This window comes from Brachycentrus maculatus, unplaced genomic scaffold, assembly GCF_059751285.1.
Source record: "Brachycentrus maculatus isolate JH-2025_06_01 unplaced genomic scaffold, ASM5975128v1 h1tg000027l, whole genome shotgun sequence".
Lineage (NCBI taxonomy): Eukaryota > Metazoa > Arthropoda > Insecta > Trichoptera > Brachycentridae > Brachycentrus > Brachycentrus maculatus.
The window spans coordinates 534,527-552,399 of record NW_028280781.1 but is presented as its reverse complement, the minus strand read 5'-3'; the positions used below and the strand labels follow the sequence as shown (position 1 = coordinate 552,399).

The following is a 17,873-nucleotide window of genomic DNA, read 5'->3' as shown; positions in this document are numbered from 1 at the left end:
AGTCATTTTTATTTGAAAAAAAAGCTTTATCCATTACCTACTTATTTTATGGCAAATGCAACTACACGGGAGCCACTGGAATTTTCTCTATCAGTGAAAAGACGTAAACTGCTATCTGTATTATTTTTTGACATTTAGTTAAATATTTTGATGCGGGTGTTTTACTTGATTTAGGTGAGTGTTTTCACTACATTTTAATGCTACAAATAATCACTATGTTTTCTTAAATTTGTTAAATGGGATCGTTTTAATGTTTTGATAGATTTTCTATACGAGTCACACTTTACAAAAGGTAGAATAAAAAAATCCTACCCACTATGACAAATCCTTCGAAAAACGGTGATTTTCGAAGATTGGTAGCTTGTGCGATGAATTTACGACCCGAGGGGAACCAAATACACAATGATGCGCCCCAAAATATGCAACCTTCTAACCGTCAAGGAAGGCCACTGACGGGATCGGAGCGAGAAGATTCAATTTCAGAGAGTGGATGCGAAAACCAGGAAGAGCAGTCTCGTCCGTCTAACTCTCAAGAACAACCCGCCTATAATTGGCAAGCGACAAAACCGACTTTGAAGGACCGTCTGGCATTTCTTTTTAACAGCGATATTTTATGCGATGTCCATTTTATAGTGGGCAAAGATACCCAGCAACAACGCATTCCCGCTCACAAGTTTGTCTTGTCTGTCGGAAGTGCAGTGTTTGATGCAATGTTTAATGGCACTTTAGCCTCAACATCGGATGAAATTGAATTACCGGATGTGGAACCAGCTGCATTCTTACACCTTATGAAGTTCTTATATACGGACGAAGTGCAAATTGGTCCTGAAACTGTAATGACTACTTTGTATACAGCCAAAAAATACGCAGTGTCGGCACTCGAAGAGCATTGTGTGGATTTCCTAAAGAGTAACCTCGGCAGTGACAACGCTTTCCTTCTGTTGACTCAAGCTAAATTATTTGATGAACCGCAATTGGCAGCACTGTGTCTGGATATGATAGACAAGAACACCGCTGATGCCTTCAACGCAGATGGGTTTACTGACATAGATCAAGCTACATTGAATGCTGTTCTAGAAAGGTACGATGTAATAGTTATTCAAGTCCTATTCCTCTGTCCTTTGAGGAAAGCGACATCTCTATTTTTTACCTTAGCTTAACATTTTACACTTCCCAAGTTTAGTTTGCGAAGATTGCAGCTTTGCTAAAAATAAAACTTATTTCCTGGTCTTATACAGATTGGAATAGCCATGAAAATATAAGAACATGGAAGTCCTATGAACTTAATTTTTAATAACTCCGATTTTAATGATTTTAGGGATACTCTCCGAATCAGGGAAGCGAAGATATTTAGCGCTGTGTTACGCTGGTCGGAAGCAGAGTGCGCACGTCGTCAGTTGCCGATTACTTCTGCAAACCAGAGATACGTTATCGGGAGGGCATTCAATAAAATCAGATTTCCTTTAATGTCAGTGGAAGAATTTGCGACCGGTCCCGCTCAAAGCGGTATCCTATCGGATAGAGAGTGCGTGCAGTTGTTCTTGTACTATATTGTCAATCCAAAACCGAGTGTGGATTTCCTAGATTTGCCTAGATGTTGCATGACTGGGAAGGAGCAAACTGTTCACAGGTATTTTTGGAAATGAAACATAATTTATATTTCTATCTTGTCAGCACTATACATTCCATGTTGATTTTATTCATGACTTTTAACTAACCTACTTTTATTAACAGGTTTATTCACACCGAGTCTCGGTGGGGTTATAGTGGAAGTTCAGATCGAATCCGATTCATCGTCGACCAAAGAATATTCGTTGTTGGATTCGGTCTTTATGGATCATTCTTTGGATCTTCTGAATACGAAGTTCAAATTCAGGTGTGTTTATGCATAACAAAAGTGAATTTTTCATTTTCCTCTTTAACCTGTATAAATAAAAATGTAAAAGGTGCATAGGGCACTGCATCATATAAACGCAGTATTATCTTGATTGTTAACACATGAAGGAAAGGTGATCAGCCCTCCGCTTTAGATACCAGTCAAGGGTAATATTAGAGTGATAAAATTACTTTATTTATATTTATTTGACACACCCCTGGGAATCGAACCCGGGACCTCCAGAACAGTAGCTGACTGTGCTGACCATTACGTTTTAGAGGTGGAAGCGGTAAATGTTAGTCTTAAATCTCCTAAAGTTCACTGATCGCTTTAAAATATTAATACAACATAACATCGAATACGCCTGTGTTTTTGTATATTTTATTAATATAAATAAAAATGTTAATGTTCATTTATTAAAAATCTTAAAGCAATGTCAAATTAAACATATTAGAAATGTGTTTTTTTTTTTATTCCATTTAACCAGACTGAACCACAGCAACATGTGGCCGGGTATTACATATCGCTCACTCCTTTCAAGAACGTCATAAATCGAAAATTGTAAATTTTCAATTATGCATGTTTTCAGAATGCACAGAAAATGTACTATATCCCAGCAAAAGCGGCATATTTTTAACTTAATATTTACTCGCTACAGGGCAGAAAGTGTTGTTTTTTCATTTTGAAGAATAGGTATTGTTTAACTATTTTTTTTAATATACTAAATATTTTTCAAATGGAGAATAAACCTTCACGTTTTACCTAAAAAGATCTGTTGCACAGTAAAAAGTTCAATAAGTGGCTTGATATTTATTTTTAATACATTGTATTATATTTTTAAACTTTAAAAACGTTCTCCTGAAAAATCAAGTATTTTGATTTATGACGTTCTTGAAAGGAGTGAGCGATATAGTAAAAATATTTCAATATTTCCCACAAGGGAATAATGATAGTGACCTACATTTTGACAAAAGTGTACAAGGGTGTACTGCTGCATATGGATATATTTAATTTATGCATTATGTGTTTTTTTTCAGATTATACATACAGGTTCGAAAAAAGTTTGTGGATCAAACAATACTTCATTTAGTTGTGATGGCACTGATGATACTTTCAGGGCCATGTTTAAAGATCCTATTGAAATATCCCCAAATACTTCATACATAGCTAGTGCAACTCTGAAGGTAAACATTTTGCATAACTTATCAGATATAGGTAAATTAAGTCCTTATACAATAATCAAAATAGTATAATCGGGGATTTATTTAAACAAAAATGGTCCTGGAACTCACTTCATTTTACTAATTAAAAAAAAAAATTACAATACCATATTTTATAATTTTGAAGAGTTATATAAATATGTATAATAATAATAAGAAAACCGTTATCCGCACCCCAATGGTGCATAGGGCACTGCTTCATATGAACACAGTGTTAACTTGATCGTTTACACACGAAGGAAAGGTGATCAGCCCTCCGCTTCAGGTACCAGTCCAGGGTTGAATAAATATTACAGTGAAAAAATCACTTATATTTATTTGACCCCCCTGGGAATCGAACCCGGGACCTCCAGAACGGTAGTCGAGCGTGCTGACCATTACACTACAGAGGCGGACAAAATAAATATGTATAGATTGTAATAAGAAAAGCACAAATATTGTTCCGTTTTATTGATTTTGAAAATTAAAAAAAAACATATATATCTGTGAAAAAAGATGCCAAAACGCTGTTCCACCACTTTACGTGAAAAAAGCCCTTAGTATAATAGATGTTAAAAAATTATTTTGTTCATTTTTTCATAATTATTCTAAGAATGACTATGTTATCATCAATTTGTGTAGTTTAAATATTTCAAATATTTAAATTACTGTTATGTATATGTAATTGGCTATTTTTTGTGGGTCCGGATTAAACTTATTCATTTTACACATGGAAATTATTATTTTGGACTTTGAATACTCTTACAGTATGAATTTAGTTTGATATATAATATTCCACTGTCAATGAAAAAAATAAAGCTGCCAATTAAAGAGTTGCTCTCTTCTCACAGGGTCTGTAATAATACATTTATTAACTCTTACCACTCTGTAGGCCAGACATTCTGGCCCGTATGATTCTAGTAGGCAGCTCCGTGGGCCACAATGTCTGGCCCGGCGCAGGTATAACTTTAATCACTGATTTCTCTATCATCCAAGTATATTCTACCAAAAAATATTTCAGATAAAAACATTTAATCTTAATTAACATGGTCATACGAATTGCCAGGCAGGGTGTCCCAAAATTAGGGAACCAAAATATCTATTTTAATGGTAGAAAACGTCACTTTTTTTTTGTTCAGAGTAGCTGATCAGTTATTAGAAAAAATGGTCAGAGTGGAAAGGGGTAATGTTTAAATACTTGTGTTTCAGGGTTCTGACTCCTATTACGGCACTAGAGGTCAGAGAAGAGTTGTGGCTGAATGTCCTAATGGAGAAAAGGTGGTATTCCAGTTCTCCTACGCCGCTGGAAACAATAATGGAACTTCAGCTGATGATGGTCAAATACCCGCCATTATATTCTATACTTAAATTGTGATATTACACTCGTTTTTATTGTACTGACGCAGAAATATATTTAAAATATATTCTAGATCATCGTATCGTTAAATATTACGTAGAGTAAAACTCTGAATGTTGTATAATATATTAGGTTCGTTTGCTGGTAAAACATTTTGTTTTTGACAAAATAGAAAAAAAAGACTACTTCAAGTATAGTAAAATATATTTTACTTGCTTTGATGAGGTGAATTTCTTCCAATATATTGTGTTTTGTTTTGTTATTTACATATTTTATATTATCATGTTTAATTTATTGAATTTTTTAATATATAGGTATTCTTATATCCTTTCTTTTAACCTAAGTAGTAAGTAAATATTAGACTAAACCTATTCCTTCTCCTTCGGGAATTCTTAAATTATATATTCTAAAAAATTGTTCCTTTTGTCGGCTTATTTTTATGTAGCATCAATAATTTTATGACAAATAAGAATGAAAACGATTTAAGACTGCATTTTTAAAAGATGAACAGTAAATTCACTGTAACCAAAGTAGGTGACTTTGGATTTTATATCTAGGTATTAACACCTATGACTGTATGAATTAATATTATGTCTTTATCTTGTAATTTTATTGTGATTTATAATTTAACTATATACGTATACACTATCATTATTTACATATCGCTCACTCCTTTCAACAACGTCATATATCAAAAAACTTGATTTTTCAGGAGATTGTTTTTAAAGTTTAAAAATATAATAAAATGTATTGAAAAACAAATATCAAACCACTTATTGAACTTTGCAAGAAGATATTTTTAGGTAAAACCTGAATGTTATTTATCCATTTGAAAAATATTTAGTATATTTAAAAAAATAATTAAACAATACCTTTTCTTCAAAATGCTAAAACAATAATTTCTGCCCTGGAGCGGGTAAATATTAAGTTTAAAATGTGCCGCTTTTGCTGGGATATTGTACATTTTCTAGGTATTCTGAAAACATGCACAGCTGAAAATTTTCCATTTTTGATATATGATATTGAAAGGAGTGAGCGATATGTATCTCTACTTTATATTTTAAATGGGAGATGGTTACTTTGCATGATATAAATGTAACATTTAATTTTAAATGAGAAATACTCATACAATGAGTTTATATCATATTAAAAATCATCATCTTTGCTCTTGTCTAGAGAATATTGGTGTATTTTCTGTTTATAACAGAGAAACACATAAAATGATCTGTGTAATTAATAATGAATACATTATTTTAATTTTAATTCAAATCTTAAAAAAAAAAACAATATGTATGTACATGGTACATTCTGTTTGTGGATTCCTTACCTTAATATAGATAATTCCCGCTATCTTAGATATGGTCACATTTTAAAGAGGATTTTTAGGATTACGGTTAAAATAAAAATGAATGTTCTCAAATCAGATTTTATTCGTTATTCAGTGTTGTATATTTATATAAAAGAAACATTATATACATGTTTAATAAAGACTTAATAAAGAATTATCCGTTTTTTTTTCAAACAAAGTTTGTTTTGATTCATTTTTCGGAAAAAGGTCAATGTGAGTATGTATTCAGAAAAACTACAATATTATTATTGGATACAAAAACATGGTCCTCAAAACCCAATATCTTTTTCTTTGACCCTAAGGGCGTTTTGCACTACATGGAATTTGACAGTCTGGCACTTCAGTTAGCATATAAAACGGATAATTTGCTTGGATTCGCTTGTGCTTTTGTCTTTCTTTCTTCAGATCGGTGTGCTCAATCGGTGCGTGACCACGGTGCGCATATGTTTGATCACCCTTAACTGTCATAGCTTTTATTTTTCAAAACCGGACTGCCGGACGGTAAAATTCCGTGTAGTGCACATGCTGCCTAAGCCTGTGAGATCCTTAATATTGAGTCCGTAATTCATCTCGATGTTAAGCAGTATATTTGTATATTAATACTTAAATAAAATGGTTAAAGCGGTAAAACAATATATGTATTCTCTAGGGTACTTGATAAAAGAATGACATTTTTTTACTCAGAATTTGAGTTTAGAATATAGGATCAAAAGTAAATTTCGTAAAATGACCATTTTTGTGTAATTTTTTATGCCCAAATGTAAAGTTTTGTGATATTTATTTATCCTTGTTTTTTTCTAGGAGTAGTCAATCTTTGAGGCACCATGGGTAATTCGCTACTAAAGTTAGAAATAGAAGCATATTAAAATAAATATGTTGCTCCCGTGGAAAAGGAATCTCCTTTCAACCCCTAAAAATCAATAATTTGATGTCTCGGTTACCCTGCCTGCCTTGAATGATTGTTTCCTTATATCGGAACAATAAAAATATCTCTTGGACCACTTTTACTCCAAGCTATATTATACATTAATATAATTTTATTCAGCTCCCATGGATTCCGACCACTGACTATATTTTACAGATAGTAACTTTGCTGTTGGTTTTATTTTATATATTGATGATTCCAAGTCTTGGTGTTGTATGACATGCTTGGTAGGTGGTGATTTTCCTACAATAAATAAAATAGTAAGTATTTTGGTAATACATAATAAGTTTTCGGTATATTCAAATTCTGAATACTAGAATACAAAGTGCACATGTCATGTGACATATTTTCCAGTGTAAGTGATTGTTTAGTACCTTCAAAACTTACTAACTGATGAAAAAATAATAGCATGCATAACATAACCATTTTTTTTCTAAAAACGGGACTAGTTATTAAGTAAAAGTATGTTTATCTTGTATGATTTTTTTTATTAAAGTTAAGCTTAAGGATGTGTATTTGGTATTAATTTTACATAATATATTTTTTTAAATTACAGGATTGAAAAAAAAATAATTTAATAATTAACATTGCTTTAAGAACTGCAACTCGTAACTATCTAACTGAAATTTTAATCTTTCTGAGTATTTTTGACACTTATGATGATAAGAAATCTTGAAATAAGCACTTCTTTTATCATTATCTAACGTTTATGAATTAATCTTAATATAGTCAAACTTGGATATAAGAGAAATCGCTTTAAAAGGGTGCTGGCTTTAGGTCCCGTCAGTTTACCCCTTTGTAAAATAATGCGTGGATACAAGAGAGAAAATTGCGAGAGAAAAATATCCCAGTCCTTGGGCTCTTCTTATATGAAGTTTCAATTGTAATACCTTAATAATATGTTACCTGATTCATCAATTTCACTCAAGTACTTTCTGACTGATATCATTGCAGCCTCTTTACAGATCACCCGAATGTCTGATCCCGAGTAACCATCTGTTATTTCTGATAAATTACTTAATTTTACTGATGATATATTGTATTCTGAACTTTCCAAAAACATTTTGAACATGCCTTCCCGTGAATCTGCATCAGGCAGAGGTATATAAATTCTCTTTTCCAATCTTCTCAAAATTGCTGGATCTATTTCCCTAGATAAAACATAAAAAATAAAAACATATACGAGTATATACACAAGAAGCGTAATGGATTGGGGTGCCATGCATTTTACACTAAATCAATTTATGTAATGTCTCCATTTTTACTTTTACTAAATAGCTAATTAATTTATGAGACTTTAAATAAGCTCTACAGAGAATCCCACCAAACTGGATACATCCACTTAATTTATATCTGAATGCCCCTTAGAGGCTTTTTGCTTATGAGCATTAATAAAATTTATTCATACATGTCATTCATAGTCCAGCCCGATGTACTTGTCTTATTGCGTGATTACCTTTGAATCCTGTCTGTGTTTAATACAATTATACAATAATACAATGCTTAAGCCATACTTATACATGAGCTAGTTTTTTGCTTTTGTTGATTTGATTATTTAAAAAAAAATATTACTATTTGTTTGTATTTGTGAACCATAAATGAGTAAATTCTATCTTTTATATGAATAGTTTCATTGTTTAATACTCTCTTTGGTATGTAATGAAATTTGTGGCGTGTTTGTTACTTTTCCTTATCATATCAACATTACTTACCATGGAAGGTTTGATGTTGCAAGAAACAAAATGTTTTCACTTGTTTTTCCCAGTCCGTCGAGTTCAATCAGGATTTCACTTTTAAGGCGTCTTGATGCTTCATGTTCTGTAGAGTTATCTCGTTTTGACGCTAAAGCCTCAAATTCATCGACAAATATTATAGAGGGCGCATAATATCGAGCTAAGTCAAAAAGCACCTGGAAAAATATTTTAACAAAAAATTTAAACCAAAATGAAGTCAATACAAATTCTAAAAATTATTTACTCTAATTCAAGACAACCACTGGCTTCAAGTGATTTTTTCCTTTAGTTTTAAAAGATACTTCTTCTAACCCTTTTCCTCACCCAATGGTGCTTAGGGCACTGAATTACATTGACAGAGTGTTATCTTGGTTGTTAATTATAGGCAGGCAAGATGACTAGTGCTGGGCATCAGTTACCAGACCAGAGTGATGAAACTAATATAACAGTGAAAAATTTCTTATATTTATTTTGACCCCCTCAGGAATCGAACCCGCGCGACACAGTACAGCGGCTTAAAGCCCTAACCAGTACACTACGGAGGCGGGCTATGTATGTATTAAAAGATTATATAGGTTTTACATACTACAGTGAAACCTCTATCTATCGTTCCTCGAATAATCGTTTTCCCGGATGTGTCAGCAGCTCAAAAACAAAAGTATTTTTTAAAATTCTATTCAGGTTTGTATTTTTTTTAAATAAATGCATTTGCATCTGAAACATGTATTCTTCTTAGAATTTTAGCCTACGAATGGTTATGCAGATTGGGAGGACGTTATCTTTACTCGGTCTATTTGTCTATTCTAACTATTTGCGTATTGACCTCTTAATCCCGCATTCATAGTTTATTTTAATAGGTCCCTTTAAAAACAATAGATAGAGGTTTCACTGTATATTATTTAAACATATTTGTTATGTAATACATTAAATATGAATGGTCTATTGATTGACAGTTAGAATTATTCTTACTTTAATATTTTTTTCAGATTCCCCTCGCCACTTGCTAAGAATGAGACTAGCGGATATATTGAAGAAAGTTCTATGAAACTCGCTGGACAGAGCTTTTGCCAGTAATGTTTTTCCACTTCCCGGAGGCCCGTAGAGTAATATACCTTTCCAAGGAGATACTAGGCCTTGGAAGAGGTTAGGATATCTGAGGGGAAAAATCGCAGCTTCTCTCAATGAATTTTTAGCATTTTCTAATCCCTTGATGTCTTTCCATAACACTCCTGAATGTCGGCATTTCGTTGTTTGATATATCGCCTCAGCAACATCTTTTAATTCTGATTGTAAATCAGAAACAAATTTACTAAATGGTTTTGTTTCTATCATTGTTTCATTATAATTACAGTTTGATAGAAAAACATTCTTTTTATCGCCCTAAAATTTAACAAAATATTATTTATTAATAACATTAAACATTAATAACTTGATGGAAATCTAATGCACAAGCATCAGTTTTTCCTATTGAAAAAATCAAAATGGTATATTTGTCACAATTTCATTTGTATATTGGAAGGAGAAATTTTCAGTAAATAGTAATAATATTGTTTGCTATAAACATCTAGCAACTGGTAGTGAAGATTCCATAAAATTTTATCATATTGGAATCGGGTGAGTATCAAACAAGTCATTGACGTATGTAATCCATAAATCTTTTATGAAATGATTCTTTGTTTATATACATGTACAGTAAACCCCCCCATAACGTTGATATAGTTACCGCGTTATCGCAGGGTTAATGTTTTAAATTGTATTTTTTACAGCAGAAATAACTATAATGAGTCATTTAAATTAAAATACAATTTAAAAACATTATCCTCCTACAATATTCCCTCCGGTAATGCGGTACCCATCTCAACGTTATTTTTTCTCAAGAAATATTTTCTATTTCATACAGTGCCTTCTATATAAAAAAAAATATTCTGTCAGAAAGCAAATTTGAAATCTTGGTACCTACCTAGATTAGTACATAATTCGTAACTATGGCAACCGACAATGTTGTCATACCGACGAGTTTTATTATTTATGTTTTGACTGATTTAAAAAGAAATCGAGATTTATAATTAGTGCTCGGATTCAGATATGCCTTTGAAATTTAACCTTGTGAAGATAGATTAAAGATATGTCCATAGATTATAAACTATCGTCGCCCCTTGTTTTCTACCCTAATTTGATTTCAATCATATTGTTTACTAAATTACCGGTACCTACTCAACACTTGTGTTTCAAAAACAGATATCAAACCCAGCCAGCTTTCATTGCTTCAAATATTCATTGGCATCCTTACCTACCCATGCAATTTTCATAAATTTTCTATGGTTTTGAATCTATATTTAAATGTACTTGATTTGTTTTAATATATTTATTCACATATGTATGTTGAGATACCAATAAAAATTACTTCAAAAACTTACTCTGTCTTGTAGTTTAGTGATGATGATCGCTTCTTCTGAGGCCTGCTTCGAGTCGTCTTCGCATTTAGTCGATTCTTTATTTATGTTGTCTTTACGCGGTTTTGTTTTATTTTTCTTCGTATCTGCACTGCTTCCTTTTAACGCTTCTTTCTCCGATTCTTTATTTTTCTTACATATCAATGGATTTTTATTAAACTTTATGAAATAGTAATTAGAGAAGTCTTGCAATATAATATCCAAATCGATGTTATCGCACACTTGATAGTCATTTGTGAGACGAGCTTCTATTACAAGATTATCAGCGGTTTCAAACAGTCCTTCATCTCTTAAATAATTTAAAATTAAATATAAAATATTTCGTTTTCTAGCTTTAGCTGGATTCTCTTTCTGTAATTATCACAAAAAATATTTATCATGAATCAGACGCTTTTATTATACATACTTATTGATATATATATTTTTATTTGGAGGGCTTTTTTCCATGTAACGCGCTGGAACGGCACCTTTTTTCAAAGATGTTTTTTTTTTAATTATTAAAATCAATCAGACGAAACAAAGTTTGCGGTTACGTAATTACAATCTTTATTTATATAATTCATCAAAATGATAAAATATTGTATTGTTTGATATTTAAATATATATTTTTTTACTAAAAAGCTTGACATGAAGTGAGTTCTGGTACATTTTTTTGTAAAAAAAGGTTTTTTTTGGGAAAAAAACTTGTATGTAAGCAGGGTTTTTATTGTAAAAAACCCTGCTTATATGCAAGGTCAAGGAACTTTGAAACTGTTTTATAAATATTTTGTGAAGGTGTAAGTATGTGAATGTGCTATAGTAGTGGTGAATAGTGTTACTTGTACGATCAGTATGTATAATATTAGTGGTGATTATCCTGACGAAGAGATGGGTATATCTCGAAACGGGTCCGATAGACTGAAATCTCGGTGAGTGGTTTTCTATGTATATTACTAACTTTTTTTTTAATAACACCTGATCACAAAATTAATTGAAATAAAAATAATTTTATAAATACTATTCTCTTATATTATTAAATACTAATAATGTGTAATTTTGATTTTGTATATTAAAAGCATTGTTAACTTTGTGGTATGGTAATATAACACTCTTCTTATCATTCATAAAAAAATGATTTATTGAAGTGGTAGGTATTACACAAAGTGAAAGATGAATGATAAGGAGAGTGTTAAGGTGTATTTTTTTTTAAATTTCTACTGTTTTTATTTTAGACGTACGGTACTATTTGTCAATTGGTTTCGGTAGGAAATTGTATTATGTAAATGAAACCATTTCTTATATATTAAACATTATTTTATGTCATATATTATTTTATGTCATAGTAATATATTTTACGTAAATACATATTACATATTATTATTTTTGTGTTAAATTTTATAGTTTAAAGGATGTCATTGGAGTTTCCATTTGCTATATTTTTTTAAATGTTTTTTTTATGAAAGAATAAAAACAACTGAACTTGGTTTATAATTTACAAAAATAAACTAATAATGTCGTGCGTACCTGCTAATGTATATTTCTTTGACATAACAATATTTAAAAAAAATATATGTGATATTAATATAACAATATGATAAGAATTATATATATATAATTTTTTTTAATATCAAAAGTGTATTTAGTGTAATGGTGATACCGGAAGGCTTTCTTGATGTCTTTTAAAAATTAATTAAAGGAAAAAATCTGTTACATACGAAATAGTGTGCACTGTATGTATTTCGATACTATTTTTTTTTAATATAAAAATTGGGTACTTACTGAATCTTTTCGGAAATTGTTTGAACCGAAGGATATCTCAAGGGTCATTTTAATTAAATAAAACACCGCGTATACTTATGCGGTGATTTAGATTACGAACTTGGTGCATTTGATCATACTATTTTTTTTAATAAAAATTGGGTACTTACTGACTCCTTCCGGAAATTGTTCGAACCGAAGGATATCTCGAGGGTCATTTTAATTAAATAATACACCGCGTTTACTTATGCAGTGTTTTAGATAACGAACTTATGCATTTGATCGTAAATCAAACTAACTCTGAAAGCTCACAAACACTTTTTATGCGCTTCGGTTGCCATGGCGACATTTTTTGTTACCAGTGTGGTGGTAGGGGTGTGTTCATTAATCAAAAAGGGACGGTTAATTTTCTACCAGTTCAAGGGTAGGTATAATTTTTGCCGTTTCAACTATTGATTTTCCTTTAAGGCTTCGTGATTCTATCGTGTTTGTGATCATTTTCCAACCTGTGGCATGCTAACACGAGTCACGCACGTTAGTTACTTTAGCCGGGAACACCGTATACGAGATATTTTACGGAGATTAAAATAAATATATGTATTGGGTAGAAGATAACATAATAAAAATATTACGTCTATATAAAAGAAATACTGTTTGCTACTGATGTTTGTGTTTAGAATATTCATTTTATTTCTTAGAAATACTAAAAAATACACATACACACACACATGTGCGTTAAGTACTATAAACTAGTTTATCGACAAAATTAAGAAAGGTGTATTGAGATGGTTTGGTAATTGATAATAGAAGCAAAGGAAGACCAAGGAAAACTTGGCATGATCAAGTATTTCAAATACTTGAAAATAATGTACTTGAAAGTTCAGGAGTTGGAATAATCGGCGCGTATGTAGGAGACGCATGAATGTGGAAGTGGCGAATATTGTTTGCAAAGACAGATTGGTGTGGCGTTGTATTCTCTCTGCCTACACCTGCGGGGAAGCGGTGTGATGGTTAGTTAATGAGTTGACAAGTTCACATCCAAATTCCTGTGTGAATATTGTGCTAGGAATGTTGTTGACTTGGTAGATATAGGATTCAATGAATTACTTGCTAAAATTTATGATAATTTATTATGATGATGTAAAACTGTGGCCTGAAGTTAGTGAGGGAATATGGGATAAACCCCAACTCTACCACGACTTAAGGCCCAATATACGATTAATCTTAATAAATAAACAAAGAAAATAACATAAAAAATATTAGGCATAAATAAAAAAATATATATACGTAAAATAAAAAAAATAAAAAAATTCAATACATATTTTAAAAAGTAATTTTCTAAAAACAAATGCGCGTGGAAACTCGTCCGACCCCTAGTGTGGCCGTTCGCTTCTGAATTTGAACGTTTGATCTCTCAGCCTTCATTCCTCAACACTTTTTTCTTTTTCTTTTTTACTTGAAAATATTATTGAATGATATATCCAGTCGAGAATTAACTTTAAAAGATTAAACTCGGTAATTAGTTTTTAAAGCGTCAAACAGTATTATAATTATTGACAATTAAATAAGATTAACTATATAATAATATATAAGTAATTACTTTACGAAAACATTTAGATGTTATTATTTATATCATAGATTTTGCGTCATTCACAATTCTATAGCAAATTTATTTTGCAGTGGGTCAAGATGTGATGTACTCGTATGTAGAAGAGTCATCTTATCTAGTTTAGATAATATTTTTATAATACTTTATAATAAATATAATAAATAATCTAATAAACAAAAAATAATTTGGGTCATATTGAATTGTTATATTCATTTCGTATTTTTTTTAAATTATTATTAACATAACTGTTAATTATTTTTTCATTTGTCCATAGAGATCACATTTCGACTTCATTTGAATGCAGTACAAATACAATCTCTCAGACGAGTGTGGGACAAAAACATGTACGATTGATGTTATTGTTTAAAATTCTGTATACTACCCGGAATTATACAGAATGTTACCGTCCGGCACGTCAGTTAGCGTTTTAAAACGATAAATGGCTTGGATTGGCTTGTGCTTTTGTCCATATTTCTTCGAATCGGTGCTCTTGATCGGTGCGTGAACACGTTGCGCGTAAATTCGATCACGCTCAAATGTCGTAGTCGTTTTCATTTTTCAAAACCGGACTGCCGGACGGTGAAATCCCGTGTAGTGGACAAGCGCCCTTAGGGCGATTGTGCACTACATGAAATTTTACCGTCCGGCACTTCAGTTGACATATAAAACGCGCCGATCCGAAGAAAGAAAGACAAAAGCACAAGCCAATCCAAGCCAATCATCCGTTTTATATGCTAACTGAAGTGCCGGACGGTGAAATTCCGTGTAGTGCACAAACGCCCTTAGGCCGCAATTACATGAACCACGAGAAGAGAATAACAAATGAATGGGCGGGACATGACCGCCGCTATTTTTTAAATATATTTTTTTAAATAATTACTGCTCGTCGTTTGCCATTTGTATGGTTCGTATTGTGAACGGGGCCTAAACCCTGGGATGTAATATTCCATTTGATTAGAATATCATATATTTATTATACAATAACATTTTGATGTTGTTGATTTGATACTGATAAGGCATTTAAGTTCACTTAAGGTGATGTAATGTATTTATATAATATAAAACTGTTAATAACAACAACGAAACTCCAAAATAACCTAAAACTCGACAGATGTGCTCTCATATTGCCTACATCAAAGGGTAATGTATGAAATCATGAAAAACATACAAGTTCGATCAAATAATTCCGACTGTTGTGTAGCCTTGAGCCGTTTTCTAAGAAAAATAATTTAATTTCTAGTAGAGTACAAGTATAAAATAATCAATAAATTCATAACGTACTACGTAGCATGTACGTACTTGAACTATATGTGAGTATGTATATACAATAGTATAACGGATATAATCAAATTACGTTAAAAATGACTTTAACTTTAAGTAAGTGTAGATAAACCTGTAGTAATATATTGCTGGTTAAATGCCAAAAGGTCACAACGCAAAAAAAACTTTTATTCCAAAAATTGTAACTAAATCGTCAACATTTTCATATTAAAAAAAGACACCCACGATTCTAAATGATATGGACAGTTCTTACGCTAGAATCATTGGTGCCTTTTTCGAATATGAAAATGTTGGCGACTTATAAACCATTTTTGGAATAAAGAGTTTATTTTTTTGCGTTGTGGCCCTTTGGCATTTAACCAGCGATATGTAGATTACTAATAACAAAAAAAAACACTTGTATAATACCATTTAATGAGTTTTATTTTATTGCACACGACTAGTTTCGAAAACTACAGATATTTTCATCTACAGGTGAATAGTAAAAATAAGAACTAAGAACTAAGAACTAAGAGAAGAATGAATACGTCAGTTCCTTTTATTTATTTTTATTTTATTTGTTCGGGAATTGTACAGCTTTACATTAAAAAAAGAATATACTTATGTTATAAAAAATAGTTACATTAACAACAATGTAATGACATTAACAAAAATAGTTACATTAATAAAAGTTGAACGTAATTTAACAATTCCACATTTATGTTATAATAACTATTAAAATATTAAGAGATAAAAAATGAAATAAAAAAACAGTAGGAGTGTGTGTGAGGAAGGGAGTAAAAGGGTAAGGGTATGGTATAAAAAATAGATTTTGCAGGACGGAGAATTTTTGATTTGTCATTGTTATCAATTATCAGGACCGCTATTTTTTTTATCTTGAGGTTCATAGGACAACTCCTGGATGGGATTTGGGATAGCCCCAAGGAATAATTATAACATACATCTTTCACTTGTTTCGAATCGTCTTCTGATAAACTAGTTTTAGAATCTCTGGTCCTTCGAGGAAATCGATTTGAGGACATGAGTTCCCCAAATACCAAACTTTCCAAAAGCACTGTGGCGAAACCAATGGTAGATGAAAACATCTGCGGTTTTCGAAACTTGTCGTTTGTAATGAAATAAAAAAAAATCTCATCAAGTTGTATTTTATCGTGGATGTACTGGCAAAAAACGTTAACTCTTTAATCCCTGTTATTTAAAGCTTTTAGCCTGAATAAAATACCCACTATTAAACATAATGTTGGATTTTCTTTTAAAACCACATATCGCTCACTCCTTTCAAGAACGTCATAAATAAAAAAAAACTTGATTTTTCAGGAGAACGTTTTAAAAGTTTAAAAATATAATACAACGTATTAAAAATAAATGTCAAGCCACTTACTTAACTTTTTACTGTGAAACATATATTTTTAGGTAAAACCTGAAGGTTTTTTCTCGATTTAAAAAATATTTTGTACATTTAAAAAAATAATTAAACAATATCTTTTCTTCAAAATGCAAAAACCACACTTTCTGACCTGTAGCGGGTAAATACTAAATTAAAAATATGCCTCTTTTGCTGGGATATAGTATATTCTGGGCATTCCGAAAACAGGCACTACTGAAAATTGACGATTTTTGATTTATGACGTTCTTGAAAGGAGTAAGCGATATATTTGACATTTTATATTACTTAGTGTATTTTGCCAATTTATAGAACGTTGAAAACATTATAATATGCATCATTAAGTTAAAATTGCATATTTTCGAGTTTACGTTTTTTTAAGTGTTTATTTAAAAAAAAATAATTAACATGTCATTCCACAAAGTAAATGTCGAATCAATAAATAATATCAATGTAGATTGACTAATAAAAAAATTGTAATTTTACAAAAGAGTTATTTCTTTGTTACTGTAACGACCGACATAGACCTTTACCTTGACCCACAGTTGGGCGTTCGAGTGAAGTTTCCGTCGATCGAGTAAAATATCTGTTTTTAAAACATACAATTCAAATAATACGTTTTAGATAATAGTGAACAGTGTCCTTATTTTCTTTTTCTAATCCTTATCTGTGCCTAATGGTGCATAGGGCACTGCATCATATAGACGGGGTGTTAATTTCAATTACGTCAAGTTGAGGTTTGACTCTTGGGTTTTAGGTACTGTGATCATCCATGGTGATATTTAATAAATATATTCGAAGAAAAAATTAAGTATATTTTTTATTTTATAACTTCAACTACAAATCTAGTTTTTCTTGCTTAAAAACGCAAAAGGAAGTTTTTATTGAGAGTGGAACATAAATGTCTGGGTTCAAACAGGGCTAACGATCTGTCACTGGCTGATTTAACCAATCAACCTGTACACTGAGGA

At 31.2% G+C, this 17,873-nt stretch overlaps 2 protein-coding genes across 3 annotated transcripts; one reads left to right on the top strand and one right to left on the bottom strand.

Moving 5' to 3' along the window:
- Positions 1 to 89: 89 nt before the first annotated feature.
- LOC148312980 (BTB/POZ domain-containing protein 2-like) lies at positions 90 to 5,934 on the top strand. 2 transcript variants are annotated; one of them, XM_088270512.1, is made up of 6 exons: positions 90 to 174; positions 263 to 1,081; positions 1,319 to 1,630; positions 1,735 to 1,876; positions 2,914 to 3,060; positions 4,285 to 5,934. In XM_088270512.1, exons 2-6 carry the CDS (start codon positions 318 to 320, stop codon positions 4,441 to 4,443), a joined length of 1,524 nt encoding a protein of 507 aa, XP_088126638.1. In that variant the 5' UTR covers positions 90 to 174; positions 263 to 317; the 3' UTR covers positions 4,444 to 5,934. The 2 variants fall into 2 exon arrangements, with proteins under 2 accessions (XP_088126638.1, XP_088126629.1); XM_088270503.1 differs by having other exon boundaries at positions 90 to 1,081; positions 4,285 to 4,577.
- Positions 5,935 to 6,671: 737 nt separating this feature from the next.
- On the bottom strand, positions 6,672 to 12,934 carry LOC148312979 (katanin p60 ATPase-containing subunit A-like 2). Its single transcript, XM_088270525.1, has 6 exons — positions 12,799 to 12,934; positions 10,856 to 11,242; positions 9,408 to 9,818; positions 8,418 to 8,614; positions 7,612 to 7,856; positions 6,672 to 6,948 (listed from the first exon to the last, which is right to left on the bottom strand). The coding sequence occupies exons 1-6, from the start codon at positions 12,844 to 12,846 to the stop codon at positions 6,818 to 6,820; spliced, it is 1,419 nt and encodes a 472-aa protein (XP_088126651.1). The 5' UTR covers positions 12,847 to 12,934; the 3' UTR covers positions 6,672 to 6,817.
- Between the last annotated feature and the right edge of the window lie 4,939 nt (positions 12,935 to 17,873).

Coding starts and splice junctions, on each gene's coding strand:
- LOC148312980 (XM_088270512.1), top strand. CDS start 318: ATGACAAATCCTTCGAAAAACGGTGATTTTCGAAGATTGGTAGCTTGT. Junction 1,877..2,913: donor AATACGAAGTTCAAATTCAG/GTGTGTTTATGC, acceptor GTTTTTTTTCAG/ATTATACATACAGGTTCGAA. Junction 3,061..4,284: donor TAGCTAGTGCAACTCTGAAG/GTAAACATTTTG, acceptor CTTGTGTTTCAG/GGTTCTGACTCCTATTACGG.
- LOC148312979 (XM_088270525.1), bottom strand. CDS start 12,846: ATGACCCTCGAGATATCCTTCGGTTCGAACAATTTCCGGAAGGAGTCA. Junction 8,615..9,407: donor AATCTGAAAAAAATATTAAA/GTAAGAATAATT, acceptor ATATTTTTCCAG/GTGCTTTTTGACTTAGCTCG. Junction 6,949..7,611: donor GAGTGAAATTGATGAATCAG/GTAACATATTAT, acceptor TATTTATTGTAG/GAAAATCACCACCTACCAAG.